This window comes from Alosa alosa, chromosome 14 (genome assembly GCF_017589495.1).
Source record: "Alosa alosa isolate M-15738 ecotype Scorff River chromosome 14, AALO_Geno_1.1, whole genome shotgun sequence".
NCBI lineage: Eukaryota > Metazoa > Chordata > Actinopteri > Clupeiformes > Clupeidae > Alosa > Alosa alosa.
In genome coordinates this window covers 32,344,333-32,362,272 of record NC_063202.1, presented here as the reverse complement: position 1 = coordinate 32,362,272, position 17,940 = coordinate 32,344,333, and the positions used below count along the sequence as shown (strand labels likewise).

The following is a 17,940-nucleotide window of genomic DNA, read 5'->3' as shown; positions in this document are numbered from 1 at the left end:
TCATGCCCATAAGCGCATGGGTACAGCGCTCAGAAAATTAAGTGCTGAGAAGAAATTGGGAGGCAAGGGTGTGGGAAAGCTGACAGCCAACAAGTGTAAAAACTTACAAAACTATTACAGGGGGGCAATATTAAATAATCAAGGGTCATTGGACAGGATGAAAGCGGAGATATGGGCTGGTCTCCTTCATTGCATGTCATCTGATGACAACCCCTTACATACCATGTGCAGTGTTTCTTGGTGTTGGTATAGGAAAGCTGAGGAAAGTGGTGAGACTCCTGAGAGCCACACAAAACATGTGAGAAACTATTTATCTCGGGAGGTGGGACAAAAGCTCATCCCAGTTTACCACAGAATGTCTAGCGATAGCCTGCTGCAACGGATGCAGCATGGTGGTACCCAAAATGCCAATGAGTGTCTGAATTCCGTTATATGGGCCTGCTGCCCAAAAACTGTCTTTGTGGGCAAGAGCAGGGTGGCAGCAGCTGCAAGCATGGCTATAGCTACTTTTAATGAGGGGGCCTCTGCCATGCTTTCTGTGATGGCTAATCTGTGGCTGGAGAGCACTATGGTTACCATTAATACAATCTCCGAAACAGATGCGCTCAGAGTGTCAAAGGCCAACGGCGTTCAAACAGCAAGTTTGAAGCGTAAACGTAAGTCTGTTAAGCGCCAGCAAAGAAAATTAAAAGGCACCAACAAGAGTTGCTTGAGGGCCCCACATATAGTGCAGGAATGAGCTAAGCACCTAGGTCTTGTTCTTGGTGTCCTGTTACAACCAGTGCAGTCTGTTCTGTTTATAAGTTTTTGTATAGACCTGTGTTTTGGTTGGCTTTCTTGTCATGTTGTATTTTGGTTGGTTCTTGTCGTGTTCCCTGAGATTGAATTACATAGTCAATGTTGATGTCATTAATGATCAATTTTTCATGTGTTGTGAATAGCATCCACTGATGACTTTGGATATCATACATGGATACATTGACCTTACTAGAATCCAAAGTCATATTTTGTCTGTAAATTGTGATTTTTAATAGAAATTTGCAGAATTTTGCCATAAAAATCTTTAAAGGCCGATTTCTCAAAATTAGTTTTTTCTCACACTCCATGTACGAAAACTCCACATCTATAGCACGTACATACACCAAACTTTCCAGTCTTATTACTAACTTTAGTTTGAAGATATCTACAGAGGGAATTGTTGATATCTCATTCAAATCCTGATTTGTATGACATTTTGTTCTTAAAAATAAGGCGAAAATCCGATTTTTAAGGCTTTTGACAGTATTTTCTGATTTACTGGAAAACAAAATGAGATATCCATAATCCCCTCTGTAGATATCTTTTAACTTACTATATGAACAACATGAAAAGGGAATTTTGAACCTGGCTTTTTCCAATTTTTAGTTTTTGAGGTTTAAAATATATGCAAATTAGCGCATATTTAATTAGATATTACCTAATTAGCATATTTTAACAGAACATTACAAAAAAAATGCAATACATTTTTTTCTCATATTAATGTGATTAATCCACTTGTGAAGTTTCATGTTGATATCTGGAAGTTAAAAATGTTACCCTATTCACCTGTAGTGTCTCGCCTTAAAAATTAAAAAGCAAAAAATTGGTGGGCATGTAACCCCACATGGATGGCGTGGAAAAAATGTGCTGGACTGGGCCGCGGTCATATTTTGTACCGCTCTGCGGTACATCTAGTTAAATGTAATGTTAGTTGTAAACAAACGGGCTACTTGGTGAGGCTTGGCCTCACAGATGCGCTCGTGCCTTAGTTGGCAAGAAAAATCTTCACGATATAGCCGATTCACGTTGACTGGGGGGCAGGGGGGCCATCAGACATTTGTGCCCAGTTAATCCGGCCCTGCCCCCAACAAATCACACCTTCCCACCAGCTGGGACGGCTTAAAAGAAGTCCAGAGGACTCCTAACTCGCAGACCTATTCACAAACCGGTTTTGTGGCATTTCGCCTGTTTTGAAATCCTATGCGGCTACAGGAGCTTCCAATCGTGAGGAAGCAATTTTGCATTGTAGGCATAACTAACATGCAACAACGCCACTAACAACAACCAAAACTAGGCTACTCATTGTCAACATGTAAATTAAATGTAACATTATTGTGAATCAGATTAAAATATTCTCTTTTGCAAAAGTAGGTATAGGCATAGTAACAGATTAATTTAATAATGTTACAAAGATACTACATCAATCCAGATGTTTCATTAGGCTACTAGGCTATTTGTTTTGCCTTACTCTTGATTAATTTAGGCCAGGCCTTTTTATTCAGTTATTCATCATCTTCCGTCCTTGTGTAGCGCACACATTCTCAGACCTGTCACCTGCCACTCATCGTAAGGGAGGTGTTTGGAATCATTCCCGCATTACAATCATCAGCCAATCAAGGTGGTCACTTCAGTCAAGCTCGTGCATGAGTAATAACGTCATCCATAGCAATGAAGACTCACTCACTCTTAGACTGTTAGCCCTTACTAAGAGTAGGTCTGAAAGGCTTTTGTGAATAACTTAATAAGAGAAACTCCTATAGCTAAAATCTGTTATTGCTATTTAGGAGTTGCCTACTCCTAGTGGTAAGATAAAAGGCTTTGTGAATATGACCCCTGGTGTTTAACCCTAGCCCATTTACACAAAATAATGGTCGAATATTAGGCTGATCATTGTTATTTAAGAACATGCAGGGCAACAAAAACATCTTGCTCGTAAAAAATCATCATACCGCACATTGTGGCGGGTCTGTTATTTAACCTACTTACTGTAGGCTGCGCAAACCACAGGCCTTTATTTTGGGCAAGCCTGCATTTGAGGCAGGCCTTCTGTTGAAGAATTTTATATAAAGCCTGCGCTAACAGTAATCCTCCTGCCCCCGATACCACAGCTGTGGATAGTGTGGAATGTTCAAGTAATAACACAATCCAATGTGTGTCTCAATTGTCCCCCGCTGACCACCTCACACATTTCTCTAGATTTTTTTAACGACCTTACATGACACAATGCCATAAAATGCCAGTTTTTAGGACACAGAATAATGTTTGTAATGATACCAGTTAGGCCTACGTTCAACAGTAACATAAGTGTAATGAGCTATTCATTGTCGAAGGTGCATGGTGAAGTGAAATTCTTACTTTGGAAAACAAACATTTGCCGATATCATTGGATAGGGAATATCTACTTGTTTATTTTTTACGTAGCCTACAATGGCCAAGTTAGACAAAGCTGAAATTACTCATTTTGAAACATTTGTATGGTTATAATGCTTGACCTAAATCCCAGAGAGTAGGCTAGGGTACCGCACCCCACAGTGATGGGCCTAGCGGTCTTACGTGTTCAGTGTGGGGTATAAACAAGCTGAGAATTTAGCGGTGTCACGTCTGCCTGTCACAGACGTGGGGAGCTGAAGCTTGGGATACAGTTACTACAGTAACAGTATTTTATTTTACTTCTTATGGAATCATTTCGTTTGTTCATTTTTTCACTTTTATAAAGGGTTTGTTTGAATTCTGTTGGAACAAATAGTAGTTGATTATAAAGGCAACTTTCTGTTGCAATATTCTGTGTGTTCTGGACTGCAGGTAACTTGTTAAGCCAGTGGTTCTCAAACTTTTTCTTTCATTCCGAACTTTGATCAAGGAGGCATTGACTGATGATAGTGGATATAACGTGTTATCCCGAGGCCTTTGCAAGTCAGCATCTCCGACGGTAGTCTACCCTATTAAAAATATAAGTTTTCGATGTCCCAGACGGAGAGCCATACTTTATTGTTTTAACAATCTCTATGCTACTCACCAAAATGTAGGCATGGGAACATGATGAAGTATCCAACTGTCGTGTGTTAAATTATTGTGATTATGAGCCAGTGGTTTTCAAACATTATGCGTGACTCGGACATCTATGCAACAGACTCCTATCGTCCTCGCATTCGCAAAATGAGGACATACAGACTGCTCAGATAACAGGTGTACCTTCAGTTATGCACGGTTTTAGTCAAGTCATTTAAATGTGCTGGTAAAACAGTTGTGTACTCTATTGTTATTTATCCCTATTCACCCACGCCGTCAATTCTGTGGCGCAGTGCATTAAGGCCGGCTGATGACAACCGCCGTTACGCAGCAGTTATCAGTCCCCTGTCCAAGAGTTCGAATCTGGGTTAAGCCCATATTTTGAGAAATGCTGAATAGACCACAAACAATTTCAATTCTTCAACACGGTCACCGTTAGACTAGAGGGGAGAAAGAATGGGAAAAGATCTGGGCACAGTTCTTCCAGAGCTTCGTGCCAAGTAATAAGCGTTGAGTCGAGATGTTTGTGTGAATGAAACGAAGTGTATAGGCAAGTGATAGTGTGACATGCGTAAACCAATGGTGTAGAGATGACGCCACAGGGTTTTATTTAAAAGAGCCTACGTTTGTATGTAGGCAATTTATATTCACAATACTTAGGCCTACTAAAATAAATAGTATTTTATTTGTATTGGTTGTTTAGAGTAAAAAAAAAAAAAGTCGGTCTTAGCATGAAGTTTACAACCCGGCAAGTCGGTCGGACTAAAAAGGGAAAAAAAATAAATATTTAGGTCGGTTCTAAATTGACAGGGTCGGTCAGGTTCACGACAAACGAAAATATTTTTTAAGGATGGCCTGGCAGTGTTTTTTTTTGGCGTCTGCAGAAGTCAGCCAAATATGAATGTAATTCTGCGGCATAAAGCCGATGTATTTGTTTATTGTACAGAAAAATAAAAATGACATGTCAAGCAGTCAATTGACTACATTGCAGTCAAGAAGTAGGGCAAATTAATTTACGAAACCAAAACATGGGTCATAGTTGTCTAAGCCTCTATTGAAAACTTCGCCAGATAGTATTAAATCAGCAACAACATTGTTTTCTGCAGAAGCCTACCCAAGGCTACAGATTAATTCTGAACAGTTATTTCTCTACTGGCTCAATTGTCACACCACTGTTTTGATTTGCGTAGTTGCGTTACCCCCCAACACTGACAATAATGTAGACAGCAAATTTCGATTTTGATTTTCGTTACCACCGTGTAGTCAAGCCTTAAGCCATACCCAAGTAGCCTAAATCGAGGTAATGTTTAATTATGCATGATTAATTTTGTTATTGAATTCTTAGGCTGGGATTACTCTCGGCAAGTCTCCTGCTTTTTCAGAAGGGGCGGCAGGCAGAGCGATGTACAGTGGCAGAGCGACGCACAGTGGCTGAAAGTGGTACTAAAGCGTCACGCCTGCGTGACCTGAAGTGGTCATTTGAAAGCGATGCCCTCTGTATTTGTGAGAGCATCTGGATGTATCTATCGATGCCACAAGCTTGTCTCAGTTAATGCTATACATTCGCTATATTAATGGATTTCTTAAATAAAACTTAAAATACAAGGAAATGTTGCATGAATTACAAACTTTTGAGGAGTGTGCTAAATTTGAGAACAAGCACTTGGATCTCCTTGAGTCTTAATATTGTACATACGGGTTGCTGTTCAGAACCTTGTGCTATTCTGAATCATTTAAAGTTATTGTGCCTTTCCTTCCCCCAGTTATCTAGTTCGGCAGTTCACTTCTGTTCCTTTCTAATTTATATGTCCATGTGGTGACTAAGGTTTCAGAAGTCTTGTCATCCGAAAAGTGCCGTATGTCCTTGAGTGGCTGGTTTCATGGACCCTCTCTTCCAAGATTTCCTCAGTACATTGAACCTCCTGCCCTTCGTCACAAATATACCCCGGGTGATGTATGTGACAAAAATCTATTGTCTAATCTGTACCACTTTGAGGCTTTGTGATGTTTTGTGTTTGTGCTTTGGAATTTTGCCAGGCTGTTGTAATTATGTGTGTGTGTCTGTAGGAGAAAATGCTGCATAAGTGGATCAATCAGGAATACATGAAAGATCGTTACCAGATTCAAGTCCAGCAGGAATTTCAGGAGAACTCAGAGATTTGTTTATCAAACTTTTTACAGGTATGTTGCTAACGCTTCCATTCCAAGCAGTTTACATGAATGTAAAAAGTAGTAAAAAAATTACCCTGACACCAAGACATGACAAACAAATTTACAAAACCACTTAGCTTAGTGTGATCCCATAAACCTCCCCTTTCGATAGACACCAGCGGAACCTCTGGACAACAAGTGTAAGTCTCTTAAAGTTAGTCATTTCCCAAGGGTGCATCAGCAGTACGGGGGTTCTAAGGGTTAAAGGAATTATCCGGAGTAAAATGCACTTTAGATCAATTTATGGATGATGTACATACGTTGAGTTGACACCCAAATCATGTCATTCGGATGTGTTTTGAGAAAGTTCGATGTTACCGTTTTTTGTCAAAACTCGTTAGCCTGGAAGTGACGCGGGCATGTCATTTCGCCGCTACAAAACGCTATTTTTATACCTCTTCTACAGTTCCAAACAACATTACACTTACGTGGTAGTGAGTAGAGGGTCCCAAAAGCCAAACCGAAGTATCCCGAGGTCTGTATGTGGTCGGATAGAGAGTCCAGAATGAATTTCATTAAGCCAGTACCTTTCCGGAAATGTTGCCATCTTTGCTGCCATGTTCAGGGGAAAGTCCGTAGGAGTCGATTGCTGAGTGTGGAGTAACATGCTCTGGAAATTCACAATTTAAATTGCCGTTTTTTTTTTTTTTTTTTTTTTTAAACATGTCTACGTTGCCTGGTGTCCCTTTAACCCTTACAAGCCCGACCGTTCTAATTTCGTTAAAATTTTAACGATGACCAATCATCTAATATCTCAGCTGTCCAATGACTGATTTTATTTCTGAAATCTTCCCCGTAATGCTGACAACATAAGCTTCAATTTGATATGATTGGTTAAAGGGTTTATGGCGCGAAATGTTTTGGATACTTGAAGATGAGTCGTGAAAAAACTTTTCACTTCAGTCATACATTTTAACATGGACCACCAGATGCCACCTGCACCGTTGGAGTTTACCTCGACTGGAAACCACACAGCTGGATAAACTGAGGTAATATATATTTTACATCGTTTCTAGTTATGGTTCATCTTAATTTGTAGTCATAAAATCATGTTATTTGACAGTAATATGCTTTCTCATCAGCGTCAACATTATGGCATAGCGGGGGCTAAGTGCATCGTCATGTAACTTTAGCTAGCTGCATTACTCTGAACTGCTTGCAGTATTCTCGTTTGCTTTTGATATCAGTTATTTTCATTTGACAATTTCATTTAAAAACCTGTTAGTATATAACCTGTAAGTAAGTTTGTTTTCTAGTACCAATTTGCTTGTTAGGTAAGCATTATATTGGCAAGTCAGTATAGCATACCAAAGCTGAATAAATCAATGGGCGCCTCGTTTCTAAGTTGCGTTCTCTTACATGAAATAAGTTGAGCGATATTTTTACTCCTCTCAATATGTAGTTGTAGAAAACAAGATGTGAAATCACGGATTCTGTCAGAAATGTAGTGCTAATTAACGTATTGCCTCTGGGTTGTTACCTCGCTAGGCAGTTTGTAGTGAACTGTTTTACCTTGCTAACTTCTAAATGACAAACATCAGACGTGCTTGTCTCAACATTTTCTAAGATGGCATGACTTGATATTCTACTCTTCTCAATATGTAGTTTTATAGAAAACATGATGTGAAATCACATATTATGTCAGAAATGTCATTATTGCATTTAAGCAGTTAGTTACTAGGTGAAATGTAATCTGTCTTTATCTTAATGCCAGCCAGGCAATCAGATTTAGGGTAGCTAAACCCATGTGTAATAAAATGACTTTTCATATTTTTGAGTTACTCAAAATGCTTCAATAGTTTAGGCTACCTCTTCTTGTGTATGTATGTGCACACACGCACACATCTGTAGTTTTGTGATTTTATTTTTTTAATTAATAAATGTATTACATTTGTATGATTTTACTGTTGTTTCAGATGGAGGATGACAAGACCTACACAGACCTCCTTGCAGGCCTGAAGAGGTAGCTGACTGCTGATGAGCTTGCGCTCACAATGTTCAAGACCATGTGAGGATGGAGGAAGAAGGTATAGATTTAGGTGGCGTGCGTAGGGTGGTGTAGACTGCCACTAAAACACTGAAATAGACTTGTTATGTTGATTTTTATGTTGTTGTCCCAGGCATATGTGGTTTTACCAACCGGAACGGGTGGGAGGTTGTGCTTAGTAGGCCGTCATTATGCAAACACAGTGCAGGGGCATGGGACGAAGAGACCCCAGAAGAGTTTCACAGTTTTCTGGGATTGATCATTGACATGGGACTTCACTTCCCTCCCTAATATCCATTGCTACTGGGGAACCAAGTCTCTGAAGGGATCAGGGAGCATTGATCAAATGAGAAATACATATTGTGTACACTTTTTCTCCATTGACATTGCTGTTTCAGTAGTTTCTTATTATTTCAAGTTTGGCAATGCAGAATCTGGTGTTGAACCTAGGTTTGGTAGCTACAGCCAGAAAGACTTTTGGCTGAAAATCTATCACAACAGCTGGCAGGCATTTCCGTCAAAATTTAAGCCTCGCCTTCAGCTGCTACAACTACTACTCTGTCGTCTTTTCATCAAGTACATATTCCTGTACAGCAGGAGCCAAAGAAAAATTGTTGGCTTTGTTATAAAAACAATACATAATAACACTAAAGTAGCTTGTATGGCCTGGAGTTTAGCGGTAGGTGACTGCTTTTTTTGGTAAACCAAATTGCTGTCAGATTTGGCATTCTACAGAAGGGGATGCGTTTCGTTATGAGTCATAGGTCTTCTGTGTTTAACCTTCAGGTTCCCCACCCCACCTTTCCCTATCTTCCTCTGTGTGTGTGTGTGTGTGTGTGTGTGTGTGTGTGAGTTTGTGTGTATATGTGTTTATTCTCAACAGGCTTGTTCTATGTAATCCACTTTCAAATGTTTAGACACATTGATTTTTGAGTGATGTTGAAGTTGATTGTATTCCTAGCTTTTCATAAATAATACATTTTATAGATGTATATCATTTTCATATTACACTAATTTATATAAGGAAGTTGTATCTGTTGAATCAAATGTATTCTATGTCTCTATTCAGAATTGATCTTCAATAAATATACAGTATACTTACTTCCTGTATTACTGGTAAGGTACATGTTTTTTTTTTTTATATATCATTATTGTTGACTGTAGCATTTGCTTATATACAAATAAATGGTTTATTCTTATGGACCAAATAAATCTAAACCACTGTGTCTGACTTCATTATTAGTTTTTATGCATACTTTTATGTTTTTGGTGAGAAAGAGAATGTGAATTCTGTCAACATTCTAAATCCCGTTTCCTGCATATTTTTACACTTATCACTTAATTTATCATAACTTTTGAAAGGTTAATGATATTCCAATTCAGTCTTTTTGTTAAATAGCCCACAACTTGCTAAACATGTCATACACTCTATATTTTTCTCTATCTCAGATAGAAATATGATGAAAATTCATTTTTATCACGAATGAAATTAAATTTTAAATCAATTTCGTATACATTTGGAGAGGATTTTCAAAGACTGTTCATTACTATATCAACATTACCATATGTATTTTACATCATTTGATAGAACTGACCCTTCTGATACAATGGTATGTATATCCCATTGATGGTATGTATTATACCCAAGAAATAAGGTTTTTTGTGTAAGGAGGTCATCCAGCACCAAAAATGGAATGTTTGGCACGGGCACGAAAGGGTTAAATCGCATTTGAGATCCAAAATGTTTGTAGAGGCGGAGCTCCACCTCTAAGATATATGACAGAATCCTACACGTGAGAACTTCAAGACAATTGATTGGTCAGTGGGCGGTAGATTACACGATTTGAGCTATAATTTAGCACATAACCTCCTCCCGATCAGATTTAGTTGCAATAAAATACTATGGTGATATAGCGAAGCTTAAACAGATCCACTTTCGTGTCACAGCATACCCTGGCTTTTTTGCGCAACATACCTTTCTAACCCACTAATCGAGATTCGTAGTATACCCCACTGGTGAGTAACTTAAACAATATCTTCAGGTAAGTAACTCAAAAGTCCATTAACATCCAAAACCAAGAACAAAGGAGAGTCCTTACAGACCATGTGCTGCGGGCAACAAAGACAGCTTTCCACAGGAGCAAGAGTTCACAGGAGCAGGGTGGCATAGGCAAGGCACGGCAACAAGAAAACAGGATTGTCACTGTTCATCAGGTAGAATCCATCATGACCGAGCACAGAAGCACTGACACAAGGGACTTAAAAAAGCAGTACACAATAATTGTCCACAGGAGATTGTACTAATTACCTGCCACGGGGTATCACAGTGTGTTTAGCATGGGCTTGGCATGCTCTGGTTGACTGGAGTTCCCGAGGCTGATTCCCTGGGGCTTGGCGGCTTTGGCGGCATCTCCTGGCAGGCCAAGACATAGCAGGTTGGCATGACGGTGCCACCCTCCTTACGACTGTCCCCAGACGGTCCCGCAACTTCTTGACGATCTCTCTGGATGTCACGGATGAGGGTCTTGTCCACAATGAGGTTCCTCTGGCCCGTAGCCCTGCCAATCAACCAGGTACCGCATTCTCCGGCCTACTCTGCGAGAGTCCAGGAGGCGTCTGACTGTAAAAACGATCAACAATCAGACACTGGGCCTTCAGACACTGGGAGTCCAGAAATTAAGTCCATAAAAAAGTGATGCCAGGGTTACGGACCCGGCCCGACTATATGTCACATCCGGCCCGCGGGTGATAAGGGGAGAAAATATATTTTTTTTATTTGTATTTAATTTTCGGTGGAATCCGTCAGTTAGTCTGTTGCTGCTGCTCGCCTCAGCTGCAGCAGCGTGCTGGCGGTAGACTAGTCGCTATCGAAATGTTATCAAACTCGTTACAAAGTATTATGATAGTGTTCGTGCTTTTCAAAGTAAACCGGCATTATGGAAGACGCAGCTCTCCAAGCACAATGCAGCCCACTTCCCCTGTCTAAAATCTCAGCCTGTTAATCGAGTATGGACAAGTAGGCTACACAAACTTGCTTTCCGGACTCAGGCATGAGTTTGACAATCGATTCACGTTTTTTGCTGAACTGGAAAAGGACTTTTTTGCTGAAGAGGTCCCAGAGGCGATCCAAATGGAACTGATAAAACTGCAGTGTTGTGCACCGTCGAAGGATTAGCCTACTATGTATCTGTTGCAATCGAATCATTTGATCAATCCTTGCCACCACAGTACCCAATGCTCACGGCCTTTGCAGGTAAAATACTTGTGTAGATGTATGTTTGGGACAACATATTTATGTGAGCAGGCCTTTTCTGTGATGAATATGAATAAATCAAAAGTGCGAAATCGCCTGACGCACGGACATCTGAATGATGTTATGTAGGCTAAATAGCCACTGCCCAGAAACTGTCCCCCGATATGGACAAGCTGGTGCCTTAAAAGGTGTCTTTTTGTTTTACTAATTCCTACTGCATCACATGGCCTATTGTTGGACTACTTTATTCTGGCGCTTACTTTCTGTGACTCATTTAGGCCTACTTGGTCAGGCCTTCTTTTAATTGGCCTAATTATGCATTGAGGTGTTTTCATGTGCAAGCCTTCAATAAATATATTAAAAGTAACACTTGTGTTATTTATAGGAAATGTGTTTTGTTGGCACCTAGTCTATTTTGTTTTTAGAGGGTAACTTTTGGGTGGCACACACAGTACAGGCTTTAACATAGGCGGCCACCTGCGAAGGAATTCCAAGGTTCGCTGCTCACCAGGATGTCCTACCCAGTGCTCATCATGCTCCATTTGAGAACATCAGGGCGCACTGTTGTGGGAACGAAGAGGCACCCAGATGGACCTCCTCCTGGATCTGGTTCCAACTGCTGAGCCTGGCAGATGGAGTCTTCCAGGGAAAGGCGCACTGGTCCAATCACGCGGCATGGGGAAATTATGTTCTCAGGAGGAGAATCCTGCTCAGAGGAGTCGTGCTGACGTGAAAGAGCATCCGCTTTGGTGTTCTTCGACCCTGGCCTGTAGGTGAGTATTAAATCAAAACGATTGAAAAACAAGACCCACCACGCCTGGTGGGGGTTAAGTCCCTTAGCCTCCTTCAAATACTGCAAGTTCTTATGGTCAGTAAGCACTTGGAATGGGTGATTGGCTCCTTCAAGCCAGTGTCTCCATTCCTCCAATGCAAGCTTAATCGCCAACAACTCTTTGTCCCCTGCATCATGCCTTTGTTCAGTAGGCGTCAGTTTCTTTGAATAGTAGGCGCATGGATGAACCTTGCGATAATGAGGTGACCTTTGGGATAGGATTGCTCCAACACCGGTGTTGGAGGCGTCTTCCTCCACCATGAAGGGAAGAGCTGGATCAGGGTGCCATAGGATGGGAGCAGTGGTGAAGTGCCTCTTCAGAGACTCAGAAGCTGCCTGGGCTTTTGTGGACCATTGTATCTTGGAGGATCGACCACGGTTGAGGACAGTAGTGGAATCTGCAATGGAACTGAAATTGCGAATGAAGCGCTGATAATTATGAGCAAAACCAAGGAAACGCAGTACTTGCTTTTAGAGATGTCGGTTCCTGCCAGTCAACAACAGCTTGAACCTTCCCAGGATCCATGGATAATCCCTCTAGTGAGATCTGGAATCTCAGAAAGGATGCCTCGGACACATGAAACTGACACTTAACACTTAACCAAGAGTTGGTTTTCCAGAAAAAGCTCAAGGACTCGTCGAACCTGTTGCACATGCAATTGAAGGTCCTTAGAAAAAATCAAAATATCATCCAGAAACACAAAGACACTTCATTTCCCGTAACACATCATTCACCAGTGCCTGAAAAAAGGAAGGGCAATTAGAAAAGCCAAATGGCATGATTTTGTATTCGTAGTGGCCACTGGGAGGGCTGAAGGCCGTCTTCCACTCATCTCCAGCTTTGAAAAACATCTTGGCACCTCTAAGCAGGTCAAAGGTCAAGGGAAGAGGGTATTTGTTCTTTACAGTTATCTTGTTCAAACCTTGGTAATCAATGCAGGGTTGAAGAGTCCTGTCTTTCTTGGACACGAAGAAAAAGGCTGCTGATGCTGGGGAAGTGGATTCTGGATCAGACCATTTTCAAGGGCCTACTAGATGTACTCATAGCTCTGGGGTCAGGCACAGATAGTGGGTATAGTCTTCAAGGAGGCATAGTTCATGGAAGGAGGTCATCAGCCATGTCATAGGGCCTATGTGGAGGAAGAGTACAAGCCTTAGATTTAGAAAAAACTTCTTTCAGATCATGGTACTGCTGCGGTAACAGTGTGAGATCTACCTCTGGAACCTCTGTGACAGGCTTTGGTGGTCTCTGAATGGTGGCTCTGTGCACTTGGTGATCTCTAGGCAATTTGACACTGCAGGTCTTGGCACAGTCTGGGCCCCAAGCCACCAAAGTCCCCTTCTTCCAGTTGAACTGGGGAGAATGTGCTTTGAGCCAAGGGTACTTAGGAGACTCAATAAGGAAAAATGTACACAACTCAACATGCTTTGTTCCAACATGCATTCGTAGAGGCTTAGTGACAAACTCAATCTTACCCGACCCTAAGGGTCGACCAAGAAGGGATCCACTCATAGGGTACGTTGAGTTGCTTGGCCAGGGTGATGTCCATAAGGTTCTCCTCTGCCCCAGAGTCTGCCAATGCCAGGAGTTGCTAATTACCATTGGAACTCCCCTCCCACTCCAATGTGACTGAAATCTGTAGTTGTGATGGGTGAGAAGATCTTGCTGCCCTGCTCACTGCCACAGGCCGATCTCCTTGCCTCAGTTGAAGAAGGCGCTTGGCCGACTCACGTTGGCAGGTCGGATGCCCAAAAATGGCTTGGAGCTGAGTCATGAAGTCTGAGGCGTCATGGTAGATGTTTAAGTCCTTCTCCCAGACTGCCGTGGCCCACTCCATAGCTTTTCCAGACAACAGTGTGGTGATGTAAGCCACCTTCGATTCCTCCGTGGGAAAGTGATTAGGTCGTAACTGGAAAGACAAAGCACATTGGGTTAAAAATCCACAACATGCCTCTGGTTTTCACCTGAATGGCAATGGAATGTGAACATCAGAACAAGGGCTTGGAGCTGTAGGAGCTGTAGGAGCTGGCGGCGATGGAGTTACTGGAGCAGGTAAGGGGGTGTTGGTGTTGATCCCGGCCATCGCTTGAAAGAGGGTCTGAACGGAGGTATTCAGCTGGTCCATAACTTGTGCCATCTTGTGGATGCACCTCTCCTGTTCATTGTAAGCAGCTCCCGTTCTGCTTACAATCGTTAGTACATCTTCCGTCTCCGCTCGGTCATGCTGTTATAACACTGGTTTGAGCATAATTTAGTATAAGTATATATACTCTTTTGGTACCATGAGGGAAATTTGGTCTCTGCATTTATCACTTTTTTTCACTTTTTCCCAAAAAGTGACCCTTAGAGAGTATCTGTGCCAAATGTCCTACTTATATACCAATTTGAACAATTCTCTTGAAATATGCCATTAATCTGTTAATCTGTTGCACTAAAACACAGGGAACACATACAGCTGTAGCAAAACGAGCTGAGACCACCTCCTCCAAGCGGTCTCGGTCCAATTGTTTTTTTTTTTTTTAAACAGAGTGTGATTGCTGCTTTCACATATACCCAATTGAACTGATCTTTGGGGAAAATGCTCCATGTTCTGATTCAAAGAGCCAGGTGTGAAAGCGCCCTAAAATAGAGCTTTCACCAGGACAAACACATTTGTGATATTGACATTTGTGTGTGTGTGTGGGGGGGGTGCGTGCATGATTCCACACAAATGTATGTGTGAGTGAAAGAAAAAAAACTGGAGTCAGAGGTTATATCTCAGAAACACTTTCATGTATCAAAGGCAAACTTGGTGTGTGGACTAATACATTCTTTTTGGTTTACCTTTCAATCCATTTTCAGAAGGAGAAGTTTCAAGAAGTAAGAGCTGCTCTGCAGTTAGCTGAGATTCAGTGGCTGACAAAAGGTCCAGCTAACAAGAGGTAAGCCATAACGTCTATATATGTGCCTTAAAACATAGTAATGCAAAAACGTGCAAAGAATTGCATTAATTGATTTGTGATTCAGTTTAAAACTTACTTGCCAAAATATATTAATACAAATATTTCCATGCAGAACTGGAGTATATCTGATTATTAGCTTTACTGCTTCCTTGAGTATCCCAACTTTCCCGACACAAGGCAACGTAAACACTGATGTTAGTTGATTTAATGTATTAGCTAGTTAGAACGTACGGTATTTGTAGCAGCTGTAGCCTAATGTTGTGAGTCGATATGACTAGTAATTTACTAATTACTTATAACTAATTTATGTAAAATTGCAAGTGAGCAATACACCAAAAAAACTCATCACACACACTCATCTTGTCTTTCTCTCCCCCTCTCTCTCATGCACACGCACCCACACACTCCCGGTGTTAGGTTAGGCTACTTCACCAGACATAATTATTATAGCCCAAAATAACTTCATTACTTCAAGTGTCAAAACTGCATTTTTTTTTAGTATCAGAACAGTTTTGCAATGTTCAAGGAAATAATTGCAGTTCTTATGCAGGAAATACACTATTTTGAACACTGAAAACTGGACACTGGAAACTGTATTGTACTGCATAGTAGCCTACTGTACTTTACTGCAGAAACAGTATTTTGGAAAATATAAAGTACTGCTCTGTTTTGTAGTATAACACTGTAAAAACTGCAGTTATTTTTTGTAAGGGAGGTTATTTGGTAGTATTGGTAAATGCTGCAGATGCACAAATCTAAATATAACAGATATATAAATTTACTTTGAAGTGACTAGGGCTAGTTTACAGCATGACATTTGTTGTGCATATTAATAAATTGCACTTAATAACTTTAATAAAAACATTTTTATCCGATTACTCGATTAAATAATCGCTAGAATACTCTATTCCAAAAAGAATCGATAGCTGCAGCCCTAATGCCCATTTATTCATCTACCACTCTAAAAAAAGTAAAATATTCTTCAATGCTATGCGTTAATAAGTATAGTATAGTAAGTCATGGAAATTCTTTTTCTTTTTTTCAGGAAAAGTCATGGAATTTTACATTTGACTTAGAGTAAGAACCCTGTAAAAAATATCTGTCTTGCTTACATGCTCAACTGGAAGTGCCCACGCCCACAGTTCTGCACTGGAATTAACAATACTCATATGTGAATGAATTTTAAACGACGTCCTTTTTCCTGAGGAGATTGCCGAAGCCATCTTTTGAGAAGAGATCCTGCCTTTGAAATGCAGCTCAATATGCAGGGGGCAAAAAATATATATTAAAGCATGCCGATAAAGGGGTTGATTTGTTTGGATGCATAATTCTGGTGGGAAATGTGTGTACAGGGCAAATTATTATGTCATATGTTCGGTTTCCGAAAGATCCTTTTGATACACTCTGCATGCACCAGTTTAATATTATAAATATGTGCTGAAATAATCAAACAGAATAGTTTGAGCCCTGATTTTTAAATGAGCTTGTGGTTGAAATGAATATATCTCCTCAGGCACTATGAATATGCTGAATTGTGCTCGCTGCCTCAGTGTGTACAAGAGTGTTGGAAGCTGTTCTCTTCTGAGGATTTCTACCTGCTGCTGTCTAACCTCAGTGGATTAAAACTACATCCACTGGCCAAAGACAATGACAGTAGTGATGATTCAGAAGATGATGAGGAAGGAACTGCGGGAAGACAAGATTGTGAGGACAAGAAAGGACTAAAGAGGAGTACAGGTTTGTGTGTTTAGGTTGAGTAAACTGACTGAAATTATTGATGCTATGCAATTCAGAATACATAATGCAAAAGCTACGTTTTAGAATGAACTTCTGCTTACGTTACTATTATTGGATAAAGCCAGGTTCAAAAGTCTTGTTATCCACATGTTAGAGTCAGATATACACATTGAATTTGCACTCTACTTCCAATATGCTTATAATTCCAATCTACCCATGTATATTAAGCACATCAGAGGGAATATTTACATGTATTCAAAAGTATGACATACTGATGCACAATATAATAAGTAATGGTAGGATTTTTAATGACTTTGTCAATTACTTTTGATAACTGTATGCTTGGCAAATTTCTTGATTTTTGTTGGTGCAGAACTCTTTAACATTAGCATGCTCTGGCATTCAAGATCTCAATTTACAACTCAAATCACACAATTTCCTAGGTGGAAAGACTATTAGTCGAAATTGTTCATACCACCTAGACATGTGAAGGGGCCATGAGTACATGTTTTCATACAATTTGCTTTTATATTGTGTTTATCATCAGTGTTGGTCGTTACTCAAAAAAGTAATTCATTACAAGCAGGGCTCGAAATTAGCCCCCGCCAAGCGCCAATGGCGAGTATATTTTTGAATTGGGGTTGAATTATGGCAGGCAATAGCCCGGTTTTTCCCAGGCCAGGCAGGCATTGAAAGAATAGGCTACTTCATTCTCTCACATTAAACTGGCTTACCATATCAACTCTGCTTAGCATCGGTGTTCTGTTCGCCCAATGTTGACATGGACAGGATTTATTTTCCTATAATAACACTACATTTTATTAGGCTATAGGCTACTTGCCAAAACAAGAAGAAACTTTGCGAGTCTTAGGGCTCTATCTCAGCGATCTAAAACGCATGGTCACTGGCGAATAGCTTAGGGGTTTGTCCAGTCCACATTTGGGGGTGGTTTTGTTATCAAACATTATCAAACGTCGGACGCCTGGCACAACAAGGCGATTCTTATGTTTCTTAATCTGTCATGGGTGTGTTTTGGGTGTAACATCCTTTAAACCAATGAAAATGGCATCGGTCATTCCCTTTAACTCATTGAATGCCAAGCTGTTTTCGGAAGCTTTGTCCTAGAGTGCCAGCAATCTAGACCATTGTTGATGATTTTTGTACAGCCAC

The 17,940-nt window shown here is 40.6% G+C and overlaps 1 protein-coding gene across 3 annotated transcripts in view; it reads left to right on the top strand.

Moving 5' to 3' along the window:
- Nucleotides 1-17,940, top strand: part of ogfod1 (2-oxoglutarate and iron-dependent oxygenase domain containing 1) — a 116,852-nt gene that overhangs the window by 50,019 nt on the left and 48,893 nt on the right. For all 3 annotated transcript variants that reach the window (XM_048262444.1, XM_048262443.1, XM_048262445.1), the window contains exons 7-10: nt 5,633-5,761; nt 5,875-5,988; nt 14,933-15,012; nt 16,547-16,770. In XM_048262444.1, the coding sequence (XP_048118401.1) occupies nt 5,633-5,761; nt 5,875-5,988; nt 14,933-15,012; nt 16,547-16,770 (547 nt within the window). The remainder of the gene's footprint in view (nt 1-5,632; nt 5,762-5,874; nt 5,989-14,932; nt 15,013-16,546; nt 16,771-17,940) is intronic.